This window comes from Rhamphochromis longiceps, linkage group LG20 (genome assembly GCF_057381845.1).
Source record: "Rhamphochromis longiceps isolate RC_006_pf linkage group LG20, R_longiceps_female_GT1.1, whole genome shotgun sequence".
Classification (NCBI taxonomy): domain Eukaryota; kingdom Metazoa; phylum Chordata; class Actinopteri; order Cichliformes; family Cichlidae; genus Rhamphochromis; species Rhamphochromis longiceps.
Genome location: NC_140576.1, coordinates 4,169,321 through 4,191,885, shown reverse-complemented (window position 1 = coordinate 4,191,885; position 22,565 = coordinate 4,169,321). Strand labels below are relative to the sequence as shown.

The 22,565-nt window shown below is 40.2% G+C and overlaps 2 protein-coding genes across 4 annotated transcripts; both read left to right on the top strand.

Annotated features, from left to right (window-relative positions):
* Positions 1-1,057: 1,057 nt before the first annotated feature.
* ahcyl1 (adenosylhomocysteinase-like 1) lies at positions 1,058-18,430 on the top strand. Of its 3 annotated transcripts, none has more exons than XM_085393114.1 (17): positions 1,058-1,540; positions 9,329-9,443; positions 9,715-9,858; positions 10,538-10,638; positions 10,748-10,850; positions 11,111-11,205; positions 11,305-11,411; positions 13,310-13,426; positions 13,527-13,590; positions 13,688-13,776; positions 13,918-13,988; positions 14,288-14,382; positions 16,258-16,356; positions 16,498-16,566; positions 16,722-16,800; positions 16,994-17,114; positions 17,226-18,430. In XM_085393114.1, the coding sequence occupies exons 1-17, from the start codon at positions 1,349-1,351 to the stop codon at positions 17,230-17,232; spliced, it is 1,668 nt and encodes a 555-aa protein (XP_085249240.1). In that variant the 5' UTR covers positions 1,058-1,348; the 3' UTR covers positions 17,233-18,430. The 3 variants fall into 3 exon arrangements, with proteins under 3 accessions (XP_085249240.1, XP_085249241.1, XP_085249242.1); XM_085393116.1 differs by lacking the exon at positions 1,058-1,540 and adding an exon at positions 6,973-7,049; XM_085393115.1 differs by lacking the exon at positions 17,226-18,430 and having other exon boundaries at positions 16,994-17,118.
* Positions 18,431-18,760: 330 nt separating this feature from the next.
* hspa1b (heat shock protein family A (Hsp70) member 1B) lies at positions 18,761-21,465 on the top strand. Its single transcript, XM_085393113.1, has 2 exons — positions 18,761-18,886; positions 19,407-21,465. The coding sequence occupies exon 2, from the start codon at positions 19,425-19,427 to the stop codon at positions 21,342-21,344; it is 1,920 nt and encodes a 639-aa protein (XP_085249239.1). The 5' UTR covers positions 18,761-18,886; positions 19,407-19,424; the 3' UTR covers positions 21,345-21,465.
* Positions 21,466-22,565: the final 1,100 nt, after the last annotated feature.

The following is a 22,565-nucleotide window of genomic DNA, read 5'->3' as shown; positions in this document are numbered from 1 at the left end:
GACAGAAAGACAAACTGGGCCAAATGGAGAGAGCAAACGAGTTTAACGTTTTTTTTCAACAGGTTTAGTTCACACTAAGCTGCTGCTACCTACAAATCTTGGAGTCCACACCTGCTCTGTCTTAGTGATTTGCCCTTCTTTTCCCCAATTGAACTCCATGGATCAGATTCCTCCATATTTGATTAACACCCTCTGCTTGACTGTGACATCTGGCCAGGTAAGGAGACAGCTGGAGAAACTGCAACAGGGCAAGGCATCAGAGCTAGCCATCTGTCTGTGATCCTGCGTAACATTTATAATACGAAACAGGAGATGGTAAAGAAAACATCCTGTCTGGTTGGCTGCCCTCATTTCACATTAATATGATGAATGTGCTGGGGAGACTAGACTCATCCCACCTGAGAAGGCTGGTGAAAATAACTCTTGACCCATATAAAGAATTTCAGAAATATAGGATATATAAGGCCTTTATTATCTTATTACCTTTGAAATTGCAAATACAGAATTCTGGTCCTGCTGCAGTCTTAAAGAATTTTAAATTCAGTTAATTATCTTATTCAGTAAGGCAGCTGAAACAAAGTAGTCATGCGTAGTCGTGTACATTTAGCCGGAGGTTGACTTTAGTTCCCCTTTTCCCTGAACAGGACCTCCCAGGTAAAGCATCGCGATTAGCAAACTCTGCCAATCAGGGGCTGTAGCTTGCGGACGCTGGTCCCCGATCAGCCAATCATTAAAAAGTGGGCGGGACTTGTGTTAAGCGCGCTACGCTGATTAACAGGGGGCTGTATAACAGTCAAGTGTAGCACTAAGCATAAAAAACAGAGCAAAAGAAAAAAAACTGCAGTGCTGAACATCTGACATTTTAGTCTCACAAATGACGAATAAATTATGTAATTTATTTCCTTATGGGTAGCGAGGCCTCAGCCGTTACACATTCAGCAGTCACTTTCCTGTCCACTGGAGCTAACTGGCTTATCACCGCCTACACACTGCCCACTGGTTTGTCTGACAGCCTCAACAAAACGCCCCCTCCCTCCCTCACCTTGGGAGATGTTGCCGTCTGTGGATGACAGCAGACCTGCAGGACCGAAGCAAGTGGCCGTGCGAGTCTTTTAGAAAGTAGATAAGGGAGAAAAAAAGCGTCATATCTAGTGAAGTGGGCTACTTTGTTAGCTTTGCTCCGTGGTGTAGTGCTTCAGCGTCGGTTCGGTCATTTTTAAGCCACGAAGCTTTAGCCAAGAGAGCAAGAAGGCGAAGCTAAGGGTATTAGTTTCAACTCAATCCAGAACCGGCTTTTGTTCCCCCCCCCTCTCCTCTCCAGTAACAGTATCGATATCACTCGGATGCAATGACAGACACAGTTGTGGACAGCAAGACGGAGGTTAAACAGGGCACGAAATATGTCAAGGAGACCGAAAACGTTGCGGAAAAATATTCCGTGTTGACTGTCAGCAAAAACAGCAGTGATGTGAATATGAACGTTGGAGAAATGACTTCCGCAGCGTTCACCGCAGTCCCCACACTGAAATCCGTCAAGAAGGTAAGAAACGTGATGCTCCCAGCAGTCACTGCCATTGGGCACAGACACAGTAAGGAGGGGATTTCACGTTGGTACGCATCGTGCTGCAGTGAAGTCCAAGTGTAGGCAATGTAATGTACTGTGTTGATGTATTGTTAATAAGGTGCAGTGTGAATGTCTGCTCCAAAGTTGTCATTGGGAATTTTGTTGGAGCTTTAATGCATTCTTGAATGATGGACACTCCATCTCAATGTGAGGTGGGAAGTGCAAAAATAATCTTAAACATTTAAAGTACCCATATTCATGTATCTTAGAAGCCAGCTATTAAGGAAAGCTTTGCTAACTGTCTCATATGTAGTGTTACTCTAATAATACCTTCTACTGTGTTATTACTGGGGTAAGAACATATAATTTTAAAGACAAGATGATTGTTAAAATCTGTCTTCAAGTTGCCTTCCCGTCTGTTTAAAGCACAATGTCAACATTATGCCAGCAGGCAGGAAACAACTAAAAGCCAAGCTGAGCTCTTAAACCTCTGATTTAAGACCTCAGCAAAGTGCAGAACTACTGTGTGAGGGCTAACGCAACTGAGTCTGTGGGGTCCCCCAGTTGAGTAGGGGGTATTTAATCAGGTGTACCCTTGTGTTGTGGGGGAAAAAAATAAATCCACCATAAACTGTAGTTTACAGTTACAGAACCTTGAGATTTGCAAATGTGTAATAACATGGGAACTGAACCTAAACTTTTATCACATTAATGTGTAGTGAGCTCTATATCTGTCTTTAATTAGTTCTCATGTGCAGGTAATGAGGACATCATCAGTGTTAGTTGGAGGAAAGGCATCATGAACATGCAAAAGCAGCACAGGGTGCACCTGTGAGAAGAACCTGTGAATGTTAAGTTTCTTGCGTGTTATATAATCTGAGAAAACAGCAAAAATCCACATGAGGTGGCTCTTCACAGCATCTGGTACCGGCTAGTGGATAATCATGGAACTCCTGATTAGAGGCTTCTTTGTCTGTTTCTCAGAACAAACCTGCTCAAATCTCTGCAGACTCTTCTACCAGGGAAGTTTTTCTGATCATATGAGACTGTGTCACAGAGTGGTGATTAAGCCCTCTCGAACTTTTTAGTTATAATGTCTGGCAACTGTGTTAGTAATATCAGATATATTTCAGTTCCTCAAGGTGACCTCTGACTTCTAATACCCGTGGTTCTTTGGGGGTGACTTTGCCTGTGTTTGACACCTATTTTTATGATTCACACATCTGTGTTATGACCTAATGTTAGCTGCTTTGCACTTTTAAATACTCGCATATACACTTATCAGTCATAACATTACGACCACTTGCCGAATATTGTATTGGTCCCCCTTTTGCTGCTGACCCACTGAGACATGGACTCCACTAGACCCCTAGAAGGTGTGCTGTGATCTCTGGCACTAAGATATTAGCAGCAGATCCTTTAAGTCCTGTAAGATGTGAGTTGGGGCCTCCATGGATCAGCCTTTTTTGTCCAGCACATTCCACAGATGCTCAATTGGATTGAGATCTGAGGAATTTGGAGGCCAAGTCAAGATGTCAAAATTGTTGTGGTCCTCAAACTATTTGTGGCAGGGTGCATTATCCTGCTGAAAGAGGCCTTCAGGGAATACTGTTTCCATGAAAGGGTGTACATTATCTGCAACAATGCTTCGGTGGTATATCTCAAGGTAACATCCATGTGGATGGCAGGACCCAAGGTTTCCCAGCAGAACATTGCCAGCGTAGGGCTGGTTTGCTCTCCTCCCCTAGTGCATCCTGGTGCCAGGTGTTCCCCAGATAAGTGCACCCTGCCATCCATGTGGTATGAAAGAAAATTATACCACATAGAAAATTATTCATCTGATGCTCATGTGCCCATTGTTGGTGCATTTGGGGGTACAGGGGTTCAGCATGGACACCCTGACTGGTCTGCAGCTATGCAGCCCTATAAACAACAACCTGCAATGCTCTGTGTACTCTGACACCTTTCTGTCAGAAAAATCTTCATCAGTTTGAGCTACAGTAGTTCATCTGTTGGATTGGACACACAGGCCAGCCTTCACCCCCCACATGCCTCATTGAGCCTTGCCCTCCAATGACCTTGTCGCTGCTTTGCCACTTTTCTTTCCTTGGACCAGTTTTGATAGATACTGAACACTGCAGACAGGGAACACCCCACAACAGCTGCAGTTTTGGAGATGCTCTGAAACGGTTGTTTACCCTTCATAATGTTCCTTGTCAAACTCAAATCCTTACACTTTTCCATTTTTTTCTGCTTCTAAACTTTGAGGACAAAATGTTCAATAGCTCTCTGATATATTCCACCCACTAACAGGTGCCATGATGAAGAGATAATCAGTGTTATTTACTTCACCTGTCAGTGGTCCTAATATTAAGCCTGATTAGATTTAGATATACCTTGCTACTACCAGGTTGGATACCCCTATCTTAAGTCTGGCATAGATTCAGCAAGGTGCTAGTTCATATTTATCATGTATAGCATCACACAGTTACTGCAGATTTGTTGAATGCACACCTATAATGTGAATCTCCCCCGTTCCACATTCCAAAGGAGCTCTATTGGATTGAGATTTGGTGACTGTGGAGCCCATTTGAGTGCACTGAACTCACTGTGAAGCCAGTTTGAGATGATTTGAGCTTTGTGAAATGGTGTGTTGTACTGATGGATGAACCCATTAGAAGATGATTACACTGTATTATAAATGGGATGGACATCAGCAGCAGCAGCAGCATTACTCAGGCAGTCTGTGACATTTAGACGATGTGTTCAAAGTGTGCTAAGAAATCTCCCCACATCACCGATGTGAATTGTTTTGAACTTTAGCATGTATTATTAGCCACATGTATTTGCCTAAATTCACTAACTTGCTGCCATGTGATTGGCTGATTAGATATTTGTGCATAACAGGTGCATGAAATGAAAATATCGGCTCATATGTGTTTTAACAAAGAGTATTTCAGCACTCAGGAGTAAACTTACTTCATGCCACCTCAAAAACACAAATGCACAAGTGGTCTCGAGTTCTGTCTTATTACGTAATCAGGGTTGAGCTTACTTTTTTTGTATGATGCCTTAAAGATCCACTTATTAGAATTCTGTAAGGCTCATCAAAAAACAGTGTTCAGACTGAAACATCTGACTTACCTTGTTAAAGGAACAGTAGGTTTTTCTCGCCCTTAAACTCACTCATAAGTAAGCTACAAGCAATGTATCATTACGCAGTGTGGAAAAATTGCACTAGGTATGTTTGTTATTCCTGTCATCTTGTCTTTGTGGCTGGATTTGTGAATTGAGTAAGTTTAACCAAAGTGTGTTTATAATAATTGATAAATAACTGAATAATAAAAACACCTGTTTTCTCAACATCGTAGATTTCAAGCTGCTAGCTCACAGAATGCAATAATGTGTGGACTGTGAGCCGCCTCAGGGTGCCTGATGAGAACATATTGGATTGTAGGAATGTGAACTGTGCTTATGAAAACAAAGCACTGTGTTATGAATAAATGTGAGAGCCCGGTGTCAAACTGAGCAGTCTGTTTGCTTAAAAAAAAAAGAAGAATGATTAAAGAAATTACTGTAAATGACTGGAAAGAGTGTCAATCTGATTGAAATCACGATAAATGACATATTGAAAAGAAGACTTAGAACTCAGCAGAACTACTACATTGAAAGGTGACGTGAGTAAACAAAGTCAATGCTACAAATTAAAAACGAGTGAGTTAGCGTGAGGGCAGATGAGTCAGAGAACACCAATCCTCTGCCTCCTCTCTCTCTGAATCCATCTAATGGTTATGTAATACGCCCCCTGGGAATGGGACTTGCTCACCGTGAATCTGTTCATGCATCATCATATTTATCTGATTCCTGTGGGCTGCTTTGTAGGATCTGAAATGTGATGATACCTTAGCTTCACTATCTCATCCTGCGAGTCTGCCAACATTATGGAAGAGATTCATGAAGGTCAAACATAACTTTTCCGCTCCTGGTAAGTGGTAACGAAGACTGGAAAATGTAGTGTGGTAAAACAGCACAGCAAAGAAAATGGGTAAAGTTAAAGGTGAAGCAGGGGCTCAAGCAGGGATGATTTGGGTTGCCCTGCTGCCAGAATCGGATACAGAGACATTCACATTCATCTCTAAAGACACAGACATGAGTGTGCTTTGAAAAAATGTAAAGATAAAATGTACCAGGTACATTCTGTGTTACATGTGTAAACTTACAGTCATTTCCAGTGAAGGAAAAGTCATCATAAGGTTAAAAATAAAGCACATTCAGTAGTTTTACCATTTTCTATGTTCTAGGTTTTGCCCTTGGCATTCACTAAGTACAGTACAGGTACAGTTTAATTACAGTATTTGTTATCAGGAGTTTGGATTTCTTAATAAACAGTGCAGTAAGATAATCCAGGGGAAAAACAACTTGACAGTAAGATTAGGATTCTGAACTGCTTTAGGACTTATGCTCTTTACTTATGTAAAGGTTGGATAGTCTTGGAGAAAGGATTAGTAGAGTTGTATTTTTTTCACAACACTGTAATCGGTCATGCATGTGTTGATCTAAACAGGTGCCTTTGCGCACCAAACGAAGTACCCTGATTTGAAAACTGCAACTGGACTTCACTCCTTTGAGTGTGTCACTGCACCATTTTTACTTATATAAATATTGCAGGCCACATGTCTTTGAACCTGTTTTAATCACTGTGAGTAGTCTGTATACAAAGATCAGGTGATGTGGATAAGACTGTATGCCTTTTCCGCAGGGCAGTGATTTAGAGCACTAGCTGTGTCTGACTAAGTAGCTAGCGTCGCCTTATGTCAGGCCTACATTGAGCCCTTACAACACTGACTGAAAGTCACACTCCACAGCTTAAGTCTTTGACCTGGCCTGCTATCTAGGAGAGAAAGGGTATTTTTAGCTTTAGGGACTGCATGGGACACGTATTGATGCAGCAGAAGGCTAATGGAAACAGAGTTTAATTCCTTCTGTCAATCTCTGTTTACCTTAGTTGTGCAAATCAGGCGCATAGGTGTAAAATAAGAGCTGAGGCAAATTTGTTTATTACTTTGTGTGCACGTGATTTTGAAACGGTTCTCGTTCGTGCGCAACCTACATATATACCTGAATCTTTTTGCATGTGCTGCCTCAGCAATTAAAAACTCACCATAACATACAACCTGCAGATTTTAGCGTTAAGTTTTCAAGGGCATAACTGGAGAGACTAAAGAGAAAGAGAAGCTTGGTTGGAATAAACCCTCCCTTTCTCTTTAGGTCTTTCTCTCTCTCTCATTCTCTCTCCAGGTTGGCCATTAGAAATCATGATAATAGGTGGGAACCTCCCCCTGGCTCTGCCTGGGAGTGTTCTGGGATAATAGCATCAGGGACACCTAGTACTACTGCACAGAGGACACACAGCAACAGGCAGATAGGCTGGAAAACGGAAGAAACAATGGCACACAAGCATGGGCATGGGCATGGGAGAGAAAGGGTGAGTTGCTGCTAATGTATCACTGAGAACTTCTTCTAGATACTAGATAGCTCAAACACACAGGAGCCTTAGTATTTTTTGGCAGTCGCAGGTTTTTGTCTTCTTCCTGCAGTTAACAGAAACTTTTTTTTCCCCTTGAAACATAAATTTCAGTTTACCTGCAGGGAGTAGCGCAATTTTTCCTAGTAAACACCAAGGTTATTCACACAGGTTCCCCGTGTAGGCGTAGTGGAAACATAATGCTGTCTTCACCAACGCTGAGTAATTCATCATTAATTCGATTAGCCTCTTGATTTTGGTCTGAATATTGAGAAAGAACAATTCAGTAAAGCTCAAGAGACTGTGTGAAATGTCTGTTGAATCCTCAAGGCTGCAAAGTGATGCAAAGTAAACATAAAAGTACTCATGTTGACATATTTTGCGAACATATGAGATGGAGCACACTCACAGTTGTGAAAACAGAGACATGCAGAGCTCTCCTGAGCTTAGCCTGTCTCACAGGCTTCTTGAGTTTCTTTATACCGACACGGTAGGTTTCTGAAGCCCAGGTGTCACTGCTCATGGAAAGAGGCGTTGTGGGTTAAAATGCTGAGTAAATAAGGTTAGTTTTGACCACACATTTTAAGTTAATGAAGATCATTGTAATTAGGATAAAAGCAGAGAATTAAAGTTATGGTTATGTTGGGGTGTTTTCCCTAGTGATTGTGCATTATGCTGATGCTAGCCCATTCAATCAGCCTCAGCTTTTTGGGGGATTTTGTTGATGTGAAGTCATGTGTAGCTGTTGCATCCACCCGTAAAACGTTCTATCAGAACTAAATTTGTATGTATAAAGAAAATCTGTTAATTTGATTTTGTTCCAGTAATGCGTTATTACTCTTCATAATTGTTAAGAGTACACTCTACCTGAAGGACATAGCTACAGGTTGATGTATGTGCAGTGTACACACACATACTCGAGTGTGATCCGACTCACTCTTGTTAATCTGGGATACATGTGTTCCCGGATTCTTCATCTGTGTGTTGTGTCAACTCTGTCAGTCTGCACTTGAGTTTGCAGTCCAAACACATGATATGAAGATTTAAATAGGAGACAGAGGGAATTCTGTGCATTGCCACAATTTATCACTGACTCATAGTAAATGTTTATGGTAGAGTTGTGTAAAGATCTATCCTTCTGAAATCCTCACTCCTCGACTGCATGACCATGAAGACTACGAAGAATTAAAAAGCTCAAGAAATAAGAATACCTTTGAATAGGTGTCATGAACTTTGGACATGGTCAAGTGAACAATTTTCTTGTAACATTTTTCATGGAAAAAAGTATTTTGTGCGTGGACACTAGGCATGCTTTTATGACATTATACAATGTTGTGATGTTAAACAGTGTTGTGAGGAAGACACGTGGCACAATATCATGGATGAGGTCACAGACTTTACACAAAGACACGGGTAGAAATTATTGGAAAGGCAGACAGTGATAGTACATAGTAATGTTTAGGTAACATTGCTTTTGTTGGTCCTTCCATGGAAGATAATGGTCATACTTACCAAGCTTGCTAAACTTGCAGTAGTTGTTTTTCTGTCATCATTAGGTTACAAAATTAAACAAAACAAAAAGGTACCAGAAATATTACCTATAATATAAGCACTGAGTAACTGAGCTGCCTGTGATGTTGGCCTAAACTGTGTCTTTCATACAGTCCTCTATTTACCGTTCTGTGACCAGTTAAAATCAGTTCTCCAGTGCTTTGGTTTAGAGATTCAACAGTTTAGACTTTAATCAAATGCCTGGCTAGAAAATAGCCACACTAGCTGTTTGGTGATCCAATTTATCTTTTTCCAGATCTTTCATCTTGGGCCCTTTGAAGGCTTGGATTGACACGATGAATCACAACCAACAATAACTGAAGCGCATGCATTTGAACAAAACATAAATCACAAGGGACCATCTAAAAATAAGCATCAGCACCCTTGTTCTTGATCCACCTGTGATTTCCTGTAACAAGCTGATTTATCTTTAGAAGGGATAATAACAGAAACAGGACAATGAATGCAAACATAAACTAATGAAGTGTGAAGGTACGGTGTAAGGTATAGTGTCATCACTTTTAAGATGTGAAACACGATGATACCTTGTCCTATTGACCTCCACTTGTCCCATTGACGTCCGATAAATCCATAGAGATAGAAGATTTCAAATATCAAATCGCTAAATAAATGGATTGTTTTGTTTTTTGATGTTTACACTGTGTGGCATTTTCCTTGGCTCTCTGTAGATTCAGTTTGCGAATGCAGAGGACAAACAGGAATTCAGCAAGTATCCGACCAAGGCAGGGCGCCGCTCGCTGTCACGGTCCATCTCGCAGTCCTCCACAGACAGCTACAGCTCAGGTACTTTCACTTTCATTGCTGAAAACTGAGCAATTACTTCAGTCATACATAAAACAAAACAAAACATTTTTTGTATGTTTTTGAAGTTCACTTAACAGTTCTTTGATTGAGTTATGTTTGCATGTCCACCTGGAAAAGCTATTCATATACATCACAAAAATACACACTGTAGCTCCAGCTTTTACACAATGCATTGAAAGCATAAATTTCACAACTGGCTCTTTTGTGTGCTTTACCACAAAAGTGACCTATTGTGTTCTCTATTTGTAAGCTGCATCCTACACTGACAGCTCCGATGATGAAACTTCTCCCCGGGACAAAGCCCAGGTCAACACCCACGGCAGCAGCGACTTCTGTGTGAAGAACATCAAACAAGCTGAATTTGGGCGCCGAGAAATTGAAATTGCAGAACAAGGTATGTATGCATCAGACCTCACTGGCGCATTGTGGACATTTCAAAGATGAAAGATTTTTACCTATGATTGTCTGTACTTTGATCATAACAGGTTAAAGTTTTCTTATGAAATCCTTTTTTCAAACAGGATGATGTAGTTTAAATTTAAAAGATGGCCACATATTGATTTTTATCGTGATGCAGGTGTGTAATAGGGTAGTTATGTAACTACACTGTTACACACTATATGTATTCCTTCATTGTTCGTCATCTTTTATTAATTTAAAATATAGATTACCTGGTGTCTGTGGTTTATGACCCAAAGCTGGTGTTATTTGGAACATGATGATATTTCATTTGATCTTTTCTTCACAATTCAAAACACAATGGTGTGGTTTCTTTTGCTGTTTCTCTGTTCTTGTCTGCCTTTCTGCCTGTTTACATTATCCATGTGAGAGATAAGTAGGCGTAAGCGCCTGGCAAGTGTTGTTCAGCCTTAAAACCTGGGTTGCAACAGCTGTTGCTAACGTTGTTGTTCAGTTAGTACCCATTTTACAGCCATGTACTGCACATCCGCCTTCTAGGTATCGTTTGTTTTTGAATTCGAAAAGGTCTTTCCTTCTTATCTCGCCCAAAACAAAACCTGGCCTTTGTGTCCTCTCAGGTACCATTAACTGCTGCTTGATCTGTTCGTCCACAGACATGTCTGCCCTGATCTCCTTGAGGAAGAGAGCCCAGGGGGAGAAGCCACTGGCTGGGGCGAAGATAGTAGGCTGTACCCATATCACTGCTCAGACAGCAGTACGTCCGCTCATCCTACTCATCAGCGGTCCCTTTAATGTGACATCTTTTTCTCTTCTTATGTCTGTTACTTTTTTCTTTATCTTCATATTTCATTGGTCCTTCTCAGGTCCTGATTGAAACTCTGGTAGCACTTGGGGCCCAGTGTCGCTGGACTGCTTGTAACATTTACTCCACTCAAAATGAGGTGGCTGCTGCTCTTGCAGAGACGGGTAAGTATAATAAAGAAGCAAGAAGAGGCCTATTAACAATAGGGTGGAACAAAAAATATGTAATTCCAAATAACTATGTACTATCTAACATAAAATAAAGTATTTTTCTTTGCTTTATTGCTCATAAGGTTAGATGAACCCAAAGAAAGCTTAAAACTTAAGAGCACTTTGCACCTCTCCTTTCACTGTGTAATGTGCACTAATGTAGCTGTGGCTCATGCTGTCTTTGCCTGTAATTATGTGTGCTTTGTTTCCTGCAGGGGTACCTGTGTTTGCATGGAAGGGTGAATCAGAGGACGACTTCTGGTGGTGTATTGATCGCTGTGTCAACACTGAAGGCTGGCAGGCCAATATGGTATTACCTGGATAGTCATGTGATGAATGTAATGCCTGTCTTATTCTCTCGCTCTTTTCTGTGTGCACATCTTCCATGTTGACTTTTCCCCCCCCATAGATCCTGGATGATGGTGGAGACTTAACCCACTGGGTTTACAAGAAGTATCCCAGCGTCTTTAAAAAAGCCAGGGGCATTGTGGAGGAGAGTGTCACTGGTGTTCACAGGTCAGATGAGGTCGCAAATCTAGAGCTTTAGTGGAGTTTACATTTTATCTGCAGCACGTGCCTTTTTGTATTTTGAACTGCAATTTCTGTCTGGTAATTCTTTTTGGTTCACATTGGTTTCATTATAAAATATGTCAGTAAGACCCAGGCTGTATATTCTTTACAGCATAGACATGTGCGTATGGCAGCTTATTATGAATTATAAATAATTAAGCTTGTCGCAGTGTTTTTGAGCCATTTAATACTCATCAGCTCTTTGCAGATTCAGTACTGTATATACTGACAACAAAATATAAAAGTCAAACTAATGTAAATACTTAATAAATTAAAAGATAAAGGACAAATCATTGTGCTGTGACAAGTGCACTGGTTAGAACTTAAATTATCATTAATGGATATGTTTTTAAAATTTAAAATTTTTTCTAATTAGAATTTTATATCAGTTGTGTAAAACATTTTTAAAATGATCAAAATATATGCTAAACAAACTAACTATACTGCTATTAGCACTACAGTGGCAGTTACAGGATCTAATTACCTGAACATAACTGGGATGTACTGTTCAGCACGTAGCAGCCAACAAATACAAATAATTTGCAGCAGTGCTTTTCACACACGGATTTGACTTTTAGTGGAGTGTGTTTGGTACCTATGTCTTGAACACGACTCTACTTTAGAGTTTAAAATAAATCTAGAAACTATCCAACATAGTCATGCCCTCTGCGTTTTACTTTTTTTTAACTAAGCTGCTTTTAATCCTTTTTTTTTTTTATTGGTATTTCCTTATTTTATTTTTTTGGAGATAGAGATGCACTAGAAGCAATTTAAGCTCTCAGTGAATACATTTCATGATGAATGACTTTGAATGAATGGCTTTGTCAACAGAAATTGGACCTGTATCAAAGGCCATTATATAAGTCATATTCAGGTTTTTTTATGCACAGACTAATTTTTTGGTCATAGGTAAGGACAAATAAAAATCACCAGCACTGCTTTAAAATTATTTTCTGTTTAGTTTTGCTTATTGGAGTTTTATGTGCTCAAGCATAATGTTAGTTTTTGTGTAGCAAATGGTTTAAAATGACAGGAGAATGCATACATGTCAGGGGTAGACATTTGTTCAAACACAAGTAAGAGAAATGAGACAACTGCAGACCGACTCAGAGTGTAATTAGAAAACGTGCGCACGGGTGAATGCCTCTGAGAAGACACACACACCGAGCACAGGCTCGCTTGCTTTATTTATAAGGCAAAAATGGGTTACATAGTACTTCCTCTTTTAACTGTCAGGGAAGAGGTTAAACATTAAATCAGCTTATCTGATCTTTCACACACTGGGATAAGAATACAGAAGTATATCATGCTTTATCTGACATCACAGACACTAAAGGAAAAGAATGCATCATTATATCATGCTGTCAAACATCTCAGACACTGAGGTAAGGAATGCATCAGTTTTCCTTTAACAATAGACTTGGTTAGGTGATTCTTCAACAATAGGCTTGGTTATGTGAAAATATATGAACACACAAAATATAAGGCATACTTGGTTAGAATATAAGGTTTACTTGGTTAGAATATAAGGCTTACTTGATTATATTGTATTATAGAGATTTGGTTATAATGTATAATGTAGAAAATCTCTAACAATACATTTCTGTTAGTTTTACTGATCAGCTGTGATTAGATGATGGGAGAATATTTGAAAAGCATGGCAAAGCTCAAATGCTGGGCACAGCAACTCTGCGGTATATGCAAAGCTCTCAGTGGACTTCATTAGCCAGATATTCTGCCAAGTGTAAGGTCACACAGAATTGCATCCACGTTTGTGTGGAAAGATTCACGTGTGTTCGGCCAGCATATATGCCTGAACATGTTTTCCCCATGTGTCCTTTCAGACTGTACCAGCTGTCTAAGGCTGGCAAGCTGTGTGTGCCCGCCATGAACGTGAACGACTCGGTTACCAAGCAGAAATTCGACAACCTTTACTGCTGCCGTGAATCTATCCTCGATGGGTGAGGAAAATTAATCACCAAGAAAGTTGCTGTTATGAGGTTTTGTTGTATTTGGAGCAATATGGTCACAATGATGTGTTGCTTTGGTTGTCTTTGCCAGCTTGAAGAGGACTACGGATATTATGTTTGGAGGCAAACAAGTGGTTGTGTGTGGGTATGGAGAGGTGAATCATTCTTTTATTAATTTTTTTTTTACCTTTAGATGGAATGACTTTAACAAGTCCAGCAGATCTTTTTAGTGCACTGTCTTGTGCTCTTTAGGTGGGGAAAGGCTGCTGCACTGCTCTCAAAGCTCTCGGAGCCATTGTGTGCATCACAGAGATTGACCCCATCTGTGCCCTGCAAGCATGGTGACTCACTGACTCTCACTATTTAGCATTGCTCACCTGTGCATTGCAAGCTACAAACAAGTGAATATTATCAGTGGATTTTTCCTTTCTTTCTTTCTTTTTTTTCTAATCTGGTCTTCTATAATATGCGTGTTCACACAGCATGGACGGTTTCCGAGTGGTCAAGCTGAGCGAGGTCATTCGGCAGATGGACGTGGTGATAACTTGCACTGGTACTGTACCCCATGCTGTAACATCCATTACTTCTGCTTTGATAATCACAACATTTTCAGCATGTGTCTTTTTAAATATTACAGTTAAGGGCTTTGGGTGAAAACCAAATTTTTTAAAATCAAAATGCTCAGATGCTCTTTGGTTTTGTGTGTTGACAGCAATATGAACACCAGTACAGATATAGCTGTAACTCCACCGCTATAGCAGCAGCACAAGTTTAAATTTGATCTTCGTTGGCTTATTCTCTCTTCGGTGACTCTGTTAACAACACCTTACGTGTGTTTTTCTTCAAATACAGGCAACAAGAATGTCGTCACCAGAGAACAGCTTGACCGAATGAAGAATGGCTGCATCGTCTGCAATATGGGACACTCCAATACTGAGATTGATGTGGTAAACTTCAAACAAATAACCCCACAAATACCCAATGGATTTTAAAAGCTTCTTAAGCACGGTCACTTAGAATAAACAGTAGGGGAGCCTAAATAAGTGAAAGTGAAAGGTTAAGGTGTGAAAATTCAGGCACTAAATGACAAGTAAAACACAGAAAGGAGTCTGTAAACAAAAAAACATCCTGTTCTCTGTGTTGTTAAATTTTCAGTCAAAAATGAAATTTGAAAATGATCAAAAGTGACTTAATTTGTTTTTCCTCATTGAATTTCCTGTGGCTTGAATATCTCAATTTAAACATCCATAAGTAACATCTCTGTGTGCCCCTTTGATCCAAAACATACAGTAAAGATTGCAAGTTTGACTATGACACAGTTTTTGTAGTTTCGCCTCTGTTCACCATCACACGCAGGAAATGTATAAAAACTATTCTTTCAAATACGTCAACATTTTCAGAGGCTCAAAAATAATCTGACACACTGAAAAAATGTAAATATAATGATTTTTTAAATACTTGGATTCAAATCCTTTGGAGTCAATGACAGCCTGAAGTCTAGAACACATTAACATCACCAAATGTGTGTGTTTCTTATTTGACATGCTCTGCTAGGCCTTTACTGCAGCCACATTCAAGTTGCTGCTTGTTTGTGGGTCACTCTTAGGTTTTGTATTCAGTAACTGAACACAAAACTGGCTCTGCTGGTGAGTGACTTGGCCATTGAAGAATTTCCCATTTCTTTAAATTGAGAAACTCTTTGGTAGTTTTTGCAGCATTCTTTGGGACATTATCCATTTGCTCGATCAGTTTTGCAACATTTGGCTGAATCTGAGCAGAAAGTATATCCCTGTATACAATTAATCCTGCTACTTCTATCAATCACAACAACAAACATTAGTGACCCAGTTCCACTGGCAGGCAGCCATGCATACCCATCCCATAACACTGTTGCCACCATGTTCGAAGGTTAGTATGGTATGTTTTGGAATTATGAACTTTTTCTCTCCTTCTTCAGACTTTTCTTTTCCCATCATTCCGGTACGAGTTCATCTAGGTTTCATACACCCAAAGATGTTTTTCCAGAACTGTGCAGGCTCTTTTTAGATGTTTTCTGGCAAAGTCTAATCTGGTCTTCCTCATTCTCGAGTGTCACTAGTGGTTTGCACCTTGTTGTGAACACTGTATTTACATTCATAAAGGTGTTTCTTGATTGTAGATTTTGACAATAACACAGCTACCTCCTTGAGAGTGATGTTCACTTGGTTAGTTGTTTTCTGTAATCTCTCAGGCCTTTTGCTGTCACTGAGGTGGCCAGTGCATTCATTGAGACTGTTGATTTGGTGACTGCTGAAATATTTGCTCTTTCTCTGATGCCTTTGTTTAATTTTTTCAGCTTTCACCTTCTGCAACGAGCTCGAGTCAAGAGCATGAAAAGTTAACCAATAGAAGTTCAACACTAATAAAAAGGGAACAGTCCTCACATGACCACGAAATTGCTTGTCAACCAGTACTCCAAGTCCTTTTGATCCTCTGAAAATGGGCGACTGTGTATAAAAATGGCTGCAATTTCCTAAACAGTTAGTGTAATACTTTTGTTAAATCTCTTAAATTAAAGCTTAAAGCCTCCACCTTGTTCACATCTTGATTCTCTCTTTTTAGTTTTAAGATCTGCTGTGATGCAGAGTGTAGAGGTGCACAGAGGTAAAACTAGAAAAATTGTGTGATTGTATGAATGCTTATGGACTTGGCTGTACTTCTCAATTTTTGTGAATTCATTGGAAGAAGTTTCTAATTCAAGGAGTTCCACTATTCTTTGTTTACATGCTAACATAGCCACATGGAAATGTTCGCACAATGGTGTTTACGTCTTTTGTCCTCAGGCAAGCCTGCGCAGCCCCGAGCTGACCTGGGAGAGGGTTCGCTCTCAGGTCGACCACATCATCTGGCCTGATGGAAAGAGGGTCGTCCTGCTGGCAGAGGTAGCTTTCCTCAATAGTCTTCACAAAACTGTCTTTTAAATTCTCAAAAATTTGTGTTTGTATCGCTCATAACTAGGTTGAAACAGGAGTTTGTTCAGCACTAAACAGTTTTGTCAGACATCTTGTATTTTTTTTTTCCAGGGTCGCCTCTTAAATCTGAGCTGCTCCACAGTGCCGACATTTGTGTTGTCTATCACTGCAACAACTCAGGTTAGTAATTTCTACTCTTCCTTTAGAGCCAGTGTCAGTAACTTCTTGGGCGAGTAAATAACAGTGTCCCTTCTTACTAAACTACCTGCAGTCTGCAGGCACATAGTTTCCTAGATTGTGAGTCATGTAAACACTGTGTGCTCTGTGTTTTGTAGGCCCTGGCACTGATTGAGTTGTTTAATGCTCCAGAAGGACGTTACAAACAGGATGTGTATCTCCTTCCAAAGAAAATGGGTAAGAATCAGCCTTGTTTAAACTGAAACTGTGCTACTTTGGTATAGAAATGATAAGCAGTATGCAAGTGTGGATCACAATAGTTGTGAAGTCTAATTAGTTTTTACTGTTTCTCTGAAAGGCTGCTCATTGTTGCCACCCTGTGGCTTCACTAAAAAGATCACATCACACACATTTTGTCTCTTTCCCCCAGACGAGTATGTGGCCAGTTTGCACCTACCCAACTTTGATGCCCACCTGACAGAGCTGACTGACGAGCAGGCCAAATACATGGGCCTCAACAAGAATGGCCCTTTCAAACCTAATTATTACCGGTAGGTGCTCCTGCCTTTTTCTGCTTCTATTATCACGCACCAGTCCATATTTTCACTTTTTAAACTGGTATTTAATTAAACTCTCTTTTTGTTTTGTTTTTTTCTCTACAGGTATTAATGAGAATGCCCGATCCTCAACGCACAGTTACCCTGCAACAAACAGAGATATCTATTTTATTTTCTAAATAGCTACAGAATGGAGGAATTATTTTACTTATGCTGAATGTAACTTATTAAAAGCACCTCAGAAGTAGAGTTAAATGATAAAAAAGGACGAGTTAAGGCATGTAGAAAACATATAACCAACTAACATTTTACACGTCTTGTCAGGTGTTTAAACAAAAGCCTACTTGCATGCTATGATGTATGTGCACGTATTTAGTTGCTTCAGATTATGTTACTAGATCACAGAGTTGCTGATTTGTTTACCCCATTTACGCACAGTGCCAAATGATGGCCGTAAGAATGAAACAGAGGATACCTTTTCGATTTTGTCTACCGTGACATTAAGATTTGCCAGGTACATTCCATGAGCCAGAGTTTAGGCTGAGCCAAAACAAACTCTGTGTTACAACTTAGATTATTTTAGAAATGTTTGTTTTTATATATACGTCAAATAATCTGTTTCAATGGTATCTGCATACATGCCCTAAAAGGTAACATCCAGTCATCCTTTATTATAGCAGTGATGATGATGAACTGTTGCCTGTTACATAAACAAAATGATGAAGTCTTGTTTATTCACGTCTTGTGATCAAGTAATGTCGTTTTGCTAATGACAGATTAAGATGTTGTTTTATGTCTGGGTGTGGAGCAGCTGATGTCTTTCCTAAAAAGGCAGTTGGAGAAGATTTACAGAGAGCTGGTAAAACACTTTTTGACTGCTTTATCTTCCCTCATTTCATCCCAAGTTTCCATTTGCTCACTTTAATTCCAGACGCCTCACTGAAGAGTTTTTCTGACTGGATAGTACCTTTGAGGCCATGATATGAATGTGCCTTTTAAATGATTTATAACAACATAATACTAGCGCTGAGCTTAATTATATGAACCATTCCTTTTTGTAAAACTGCATTTATTAGAAGTACATTAACTGTCTTCCTTCCACTGCTTCTGGTTGTAAGTATAACTATAATGTATGAGCTGTGTGTTGGCAAAATATATATATATATATTAGACTTTATGTCAGGCATATGATTGTAGTCGTCTTAATTTGATCCAACAAGATCACTTTAATATTTCATGTGATCAAAATGACATAAGTGTATACTATCTATGTAAACGATTGCATTAAATCAGCAATAAAGCGAGTCTTTTTACCATGACAAACTGAGAACAGAAAATGAAGGAGAGGCCTTTTGTGAGTCCCTGGCTCAGTAGGTAAATATTTTGGGGATAAAACTGACATTCATGGGTGCTCACACTTCAACATAACACATCACAATTCCTAAATGTGCCTACTGCCACATTCTCCACATTGTATCCCTCTGAGTCGGCCCTGCTGGCTGAGGGTCAGATTGCCGTCTCACTCTGGAATATTCACCGGCCCTCGAGCACCGAGCCAGCTGCATTAGTTTCTAATATTAACACTTCAGTCATTGAGGAGGAGGGGGCGGGAGCATTCTGGAAACCTGGTTGTAACTATATAAGCAAGGAGCCCCAGCCAGTCTAGGTATGAACTCCAGAAGAAACAGAGGCAAAAGCTGACACGAAGGAAACATCCCCAGGATATCCTTCTGAACTTCTGAGCACCAGAGAGCGCACCACTGAAAGTAAGTAGCAACACTGATTGGATAAAGTTTCGACTGTAGAGACAGTGAGGACTTCTTTGTGTGGGTGTCTTACTCTAATTCACTCATTTCCTAAAAAAACCCAGAACTTTAACAGTTATGTGCAACAGTGTAACAGTTATACTTGATATTAAGTCTTTACTTATGAAGGATAGTCTCTAAGTCCTAGTCTGAATGTTTATTTATTTAAATATTAAAATAAGGCTACATATGAATAACCAGATACCGATCTATAGTTCGCTTATTTTTTTTAAGTGAAGCATTTAGATTCACTGGTCTTGTGAATTCTAGCCCTCACCACTGTAAAACTACTACCTAGCAATTAGCTTTAACGACTACACAGACAGTGTGCTCTTAATTCTAAGTGCAGCTCCCTGATTTGGGTGTGACAAGTGCTCAAACTTTATGTTAGTATCATTGGAATAAACATATTATTAATACTGAAAACTATCAAAAACAAGACTTTATCCATTTAAATGCAATGTCTTCTAAATCTGTCTAGGTACTAGGAACCGGCGAAATGTCTGCACCAAAGGGAGTATCCATTGGCATTGATCTGGGCACCACCTATTCTTGTGTTGGGGTTTTCCAGCATGGCAAAGTTGAGATCATTGCCAACGATCAGGGCAATAGAACCACTCCAAGCTATGTGGCTTTTACCGACACAGAAAGGCTTATTGGAGATGCTGCCAAGAACCAAGTTGCAATGAACCCCAATAACACAATCTTTGATGCCAAACGGCTGATTGGAAGAAAGTTTAATGACCCAGTCGTACAGTCCGACATGAAGCTCTGGCCTTTCAAGGTGATTGACGATAATGGAAAGCCCAAAGTCCAGGTGGAATACAAAGGGGAGACCAAGGCATTCTATCCTGAGGAAATTTCCTCCATGGTCCTGGTTAAAATGAAGGAGATAGCTGAGGCCTACCTGGGACAAAGGGTGTCAAACGCAGTCATCACAGTGCCAGCTTATTTCAACGACTCCCAGAGACAAGCTACCAAGGATGCTGGGGTGATCTCTGGACTAAATGTTCTGAGGATCATTAATGAGCCCACAGCAGCAGCCATTGCATATGGCCTGGATAAAGGCAAAACAGGAGAACGCAATGTGCTGATCTTTGATCTTGGCGGAGGCACCTTTGATGTGTCTATTCTGACCATTGAAGCTGGCATCTTTGAGGTCAAAGCCACTTCAGGAGACACACACCTTGGTGGGGAGGACTTTGACAACCAAATGGTCAAGCACTTTGTAGAGGAATTTAAAAGAAAACATAAGAAGGACATTAGCCAGAATAAGAGAGCAGTGAGGAGATTGCGTACAGCTTGTGAGAGGGCAAAGAGGACCTTATCCTCCAGCACTCAGGCAAGCATTGAGATCGACTCTCTCTTTGAGGGAATTGATTTTTACACCTCCATCACAAGGGCACGTTTTGAGGAGCTCAACTCAGATCTTTTCAGGGGAACACTTGGCCCAGTTGAGAAAGCCCTGCAGGATGCCAAGCTGGATAAATCCAGGATTCATGAAATTGTCCTGGTTGGTGGCTCCACAAGAATTCCCAAAATCCAGAAGCTCTTACAGGACTTCTTTAATGGCAAAGACCTGAACAAGAGCATTAACCCAGATGAAGCTGTAGCCTACGGTGCAGCAGTCCAAGCAGCCATCCTCATGGGCGACACCTCAGAGAATGTCCAAGATCTGCTGCTGCTGGATGTCGCTCCCCTGTCTCTGGGCATTGAAACCGCAGGCGGTGTTATGACACCTCTGATAAAGCGAAACACCACAATCCCCACAAAGCAGACTCAGATCTTCTCCACATACTCAGATAACCAGCCAGGTGTATTGATTCAGGTATTTGAAGGCGAGAGAGCCATGACCAAATGCAACAACCTTCTGGGCAAATTTGACCTCACAGGTATCCCTCCAGCTCCCCGAGGTGTTCCACAGATAGAGGTAACATTTGACATTGATGCCAACGGCATTCTAAATGTATCCGCCGTGGACAAAAGCACCGGCAAAGAAAACAAAATCACCATCACCAATGACAAGGGCCGCCTCAGCAAAGAAGAGATCGAGCGGATGGTGCAGGATGCTGAGAAGTACAAGGATGATGATGACATTCAGAGAGACAAGGTTGCAGCAAAGAACATGCTGGAGTCCTATGCCTACCAGATGAAGAGCAGTGTTGAGGATGAGAGTCTGAAAGGTAAAATTAGCGAAGAGGATAAAAAGATGGTCACTGACAAGTGCAACCAGACGATTTCCTGGCTGGAGAACAACCAGCTTGCAGAGAAAGATGAGTATGAGCACCAGCAGAATGAACTCGAGAAGGTGTGCAGACCAGTTGTGACAAAGTTGTACCAGGGAGCAACACCATCAGGAAGCTGCGGTGGCCAGGCAGGAGGAACCTCCCAGGGCCCTACTATTGAAGAAGTGGACTAAAGCTATTCACCTCAGCATATCACACTCATGGGAAAATTTATGACTGCGGTTTAGTAAAAATAAATGATTTCAATGTTGTTTCCTTTTCTACAATAAATTCTATAAAAGCACATCTCTCTTCATTATTGTTTGTGATAAATATTTTTTTGAACATGGAATAAAAGAATAATAAAAAAGAAACAAGCGCTAACCTTTTTAACTGATGCACATGATCAAAAGTGTTTATAATTTTGAGAATGGCCTCTCTTTAAAACCATGTACCAATGAGAGTACCAAGAGTTTATGATAGAAAATTCAGACTTTGATGAATTTGGACATGGAATTCATAAAGGTACTCAATAAGTATTTTTGTTAAAGATGGTTGACAAACCTTATTCAGACATTGTTTCACATTTCTTTTTCCCTATTCAAGCTGTACTTAAAAAGTAATATACAGGATAGTCATTCTAGGACAGACTTGTGAGGAGCTTTATAGACAAAAGGCAAGTTCTCATCTTTAAAGGTAAAGCATAAAAAATGTATATGAAAACATGTTAGATGCCAAACAAGAGTTTGAACACATGCACACTGTAGGTGTGCTATGAGTGTGTATGACAGACAGTTTTACTGCTGCACCTCTGTTAAAACAAACCAACCCAAACCTACTTTTATTTTGTTTTATACCAAACATGCTTTTCTTGCCTGCATTACCCAAAATGCAACAAGCACAGCCGGTTTATCACACTTTGGTAGCTGCAGACTGCAGAGATATAGCAAGTTTACATCTTTCTAGCACCTCCAGATTTGCTCATATTTTCAGTTTTAATATTCCCCCCCAGACTTTTACAAATTTCTGCAGCTCTCTCTGAAGAGATTTATACAAATATTTCCCTCATAGAGCTGTGCTAACTGCCTTTAGCTGTAAACAGTAAACAGACTTTATTGTATACTGCAAGTGTTGTCAGCTCTGTGTAATATTAGTACTTTTATGTCAAAGGGTCTGCACACAAATCACACTCACTGAAAACTAAGCAACTCATTTAAACATGTTGTTCACTGAATGATCCTCTAGGTGGCGAAATCAGGACGTTAGTTTACTAAAACCACTGGCCATAAGCGCTACCTGTTGGAGCACTCTGTACACTGTAACAATAACAACCGAAAAATAAAAAGAATCTGAATCATCACCACCTTGAGGCTACTCCTGATAAAAATCCCACCTAAACCTTCTGGATATTGGTG

Excerpts from the sequence above, each read along its gene's own strand:
- ahcyl1 (XM_085393114.1), top strand. The coding sequence starts at position 1,349 with ATGACAGACACAGTTGTGGACAGCAAGACGGAGGTTAAACAGGGCACG. Across the intron at positions 13,777-13,917 it reads ATCTGTGCCCTGCAAGCATG|CATGGACGGTTTCCGAGTGG; the intron begins GTGACTCACTGA and ends GTGTTCACACAG. Across the intron at positions 13,989-14,287 it reads CGTGGTGATAACTTGCACTG|GCAACAAGAATGTCGTCACC; the intron begins GTACTGTACCCC and ends CTTCAAATACAG.
- hspa1b (XM_085393113.1), top strand. The coding sequence starts at position 19,425 with ATGTCTGCACCAAAGGGAGTATCCATTGGCATTGATCTGGGCACCACC.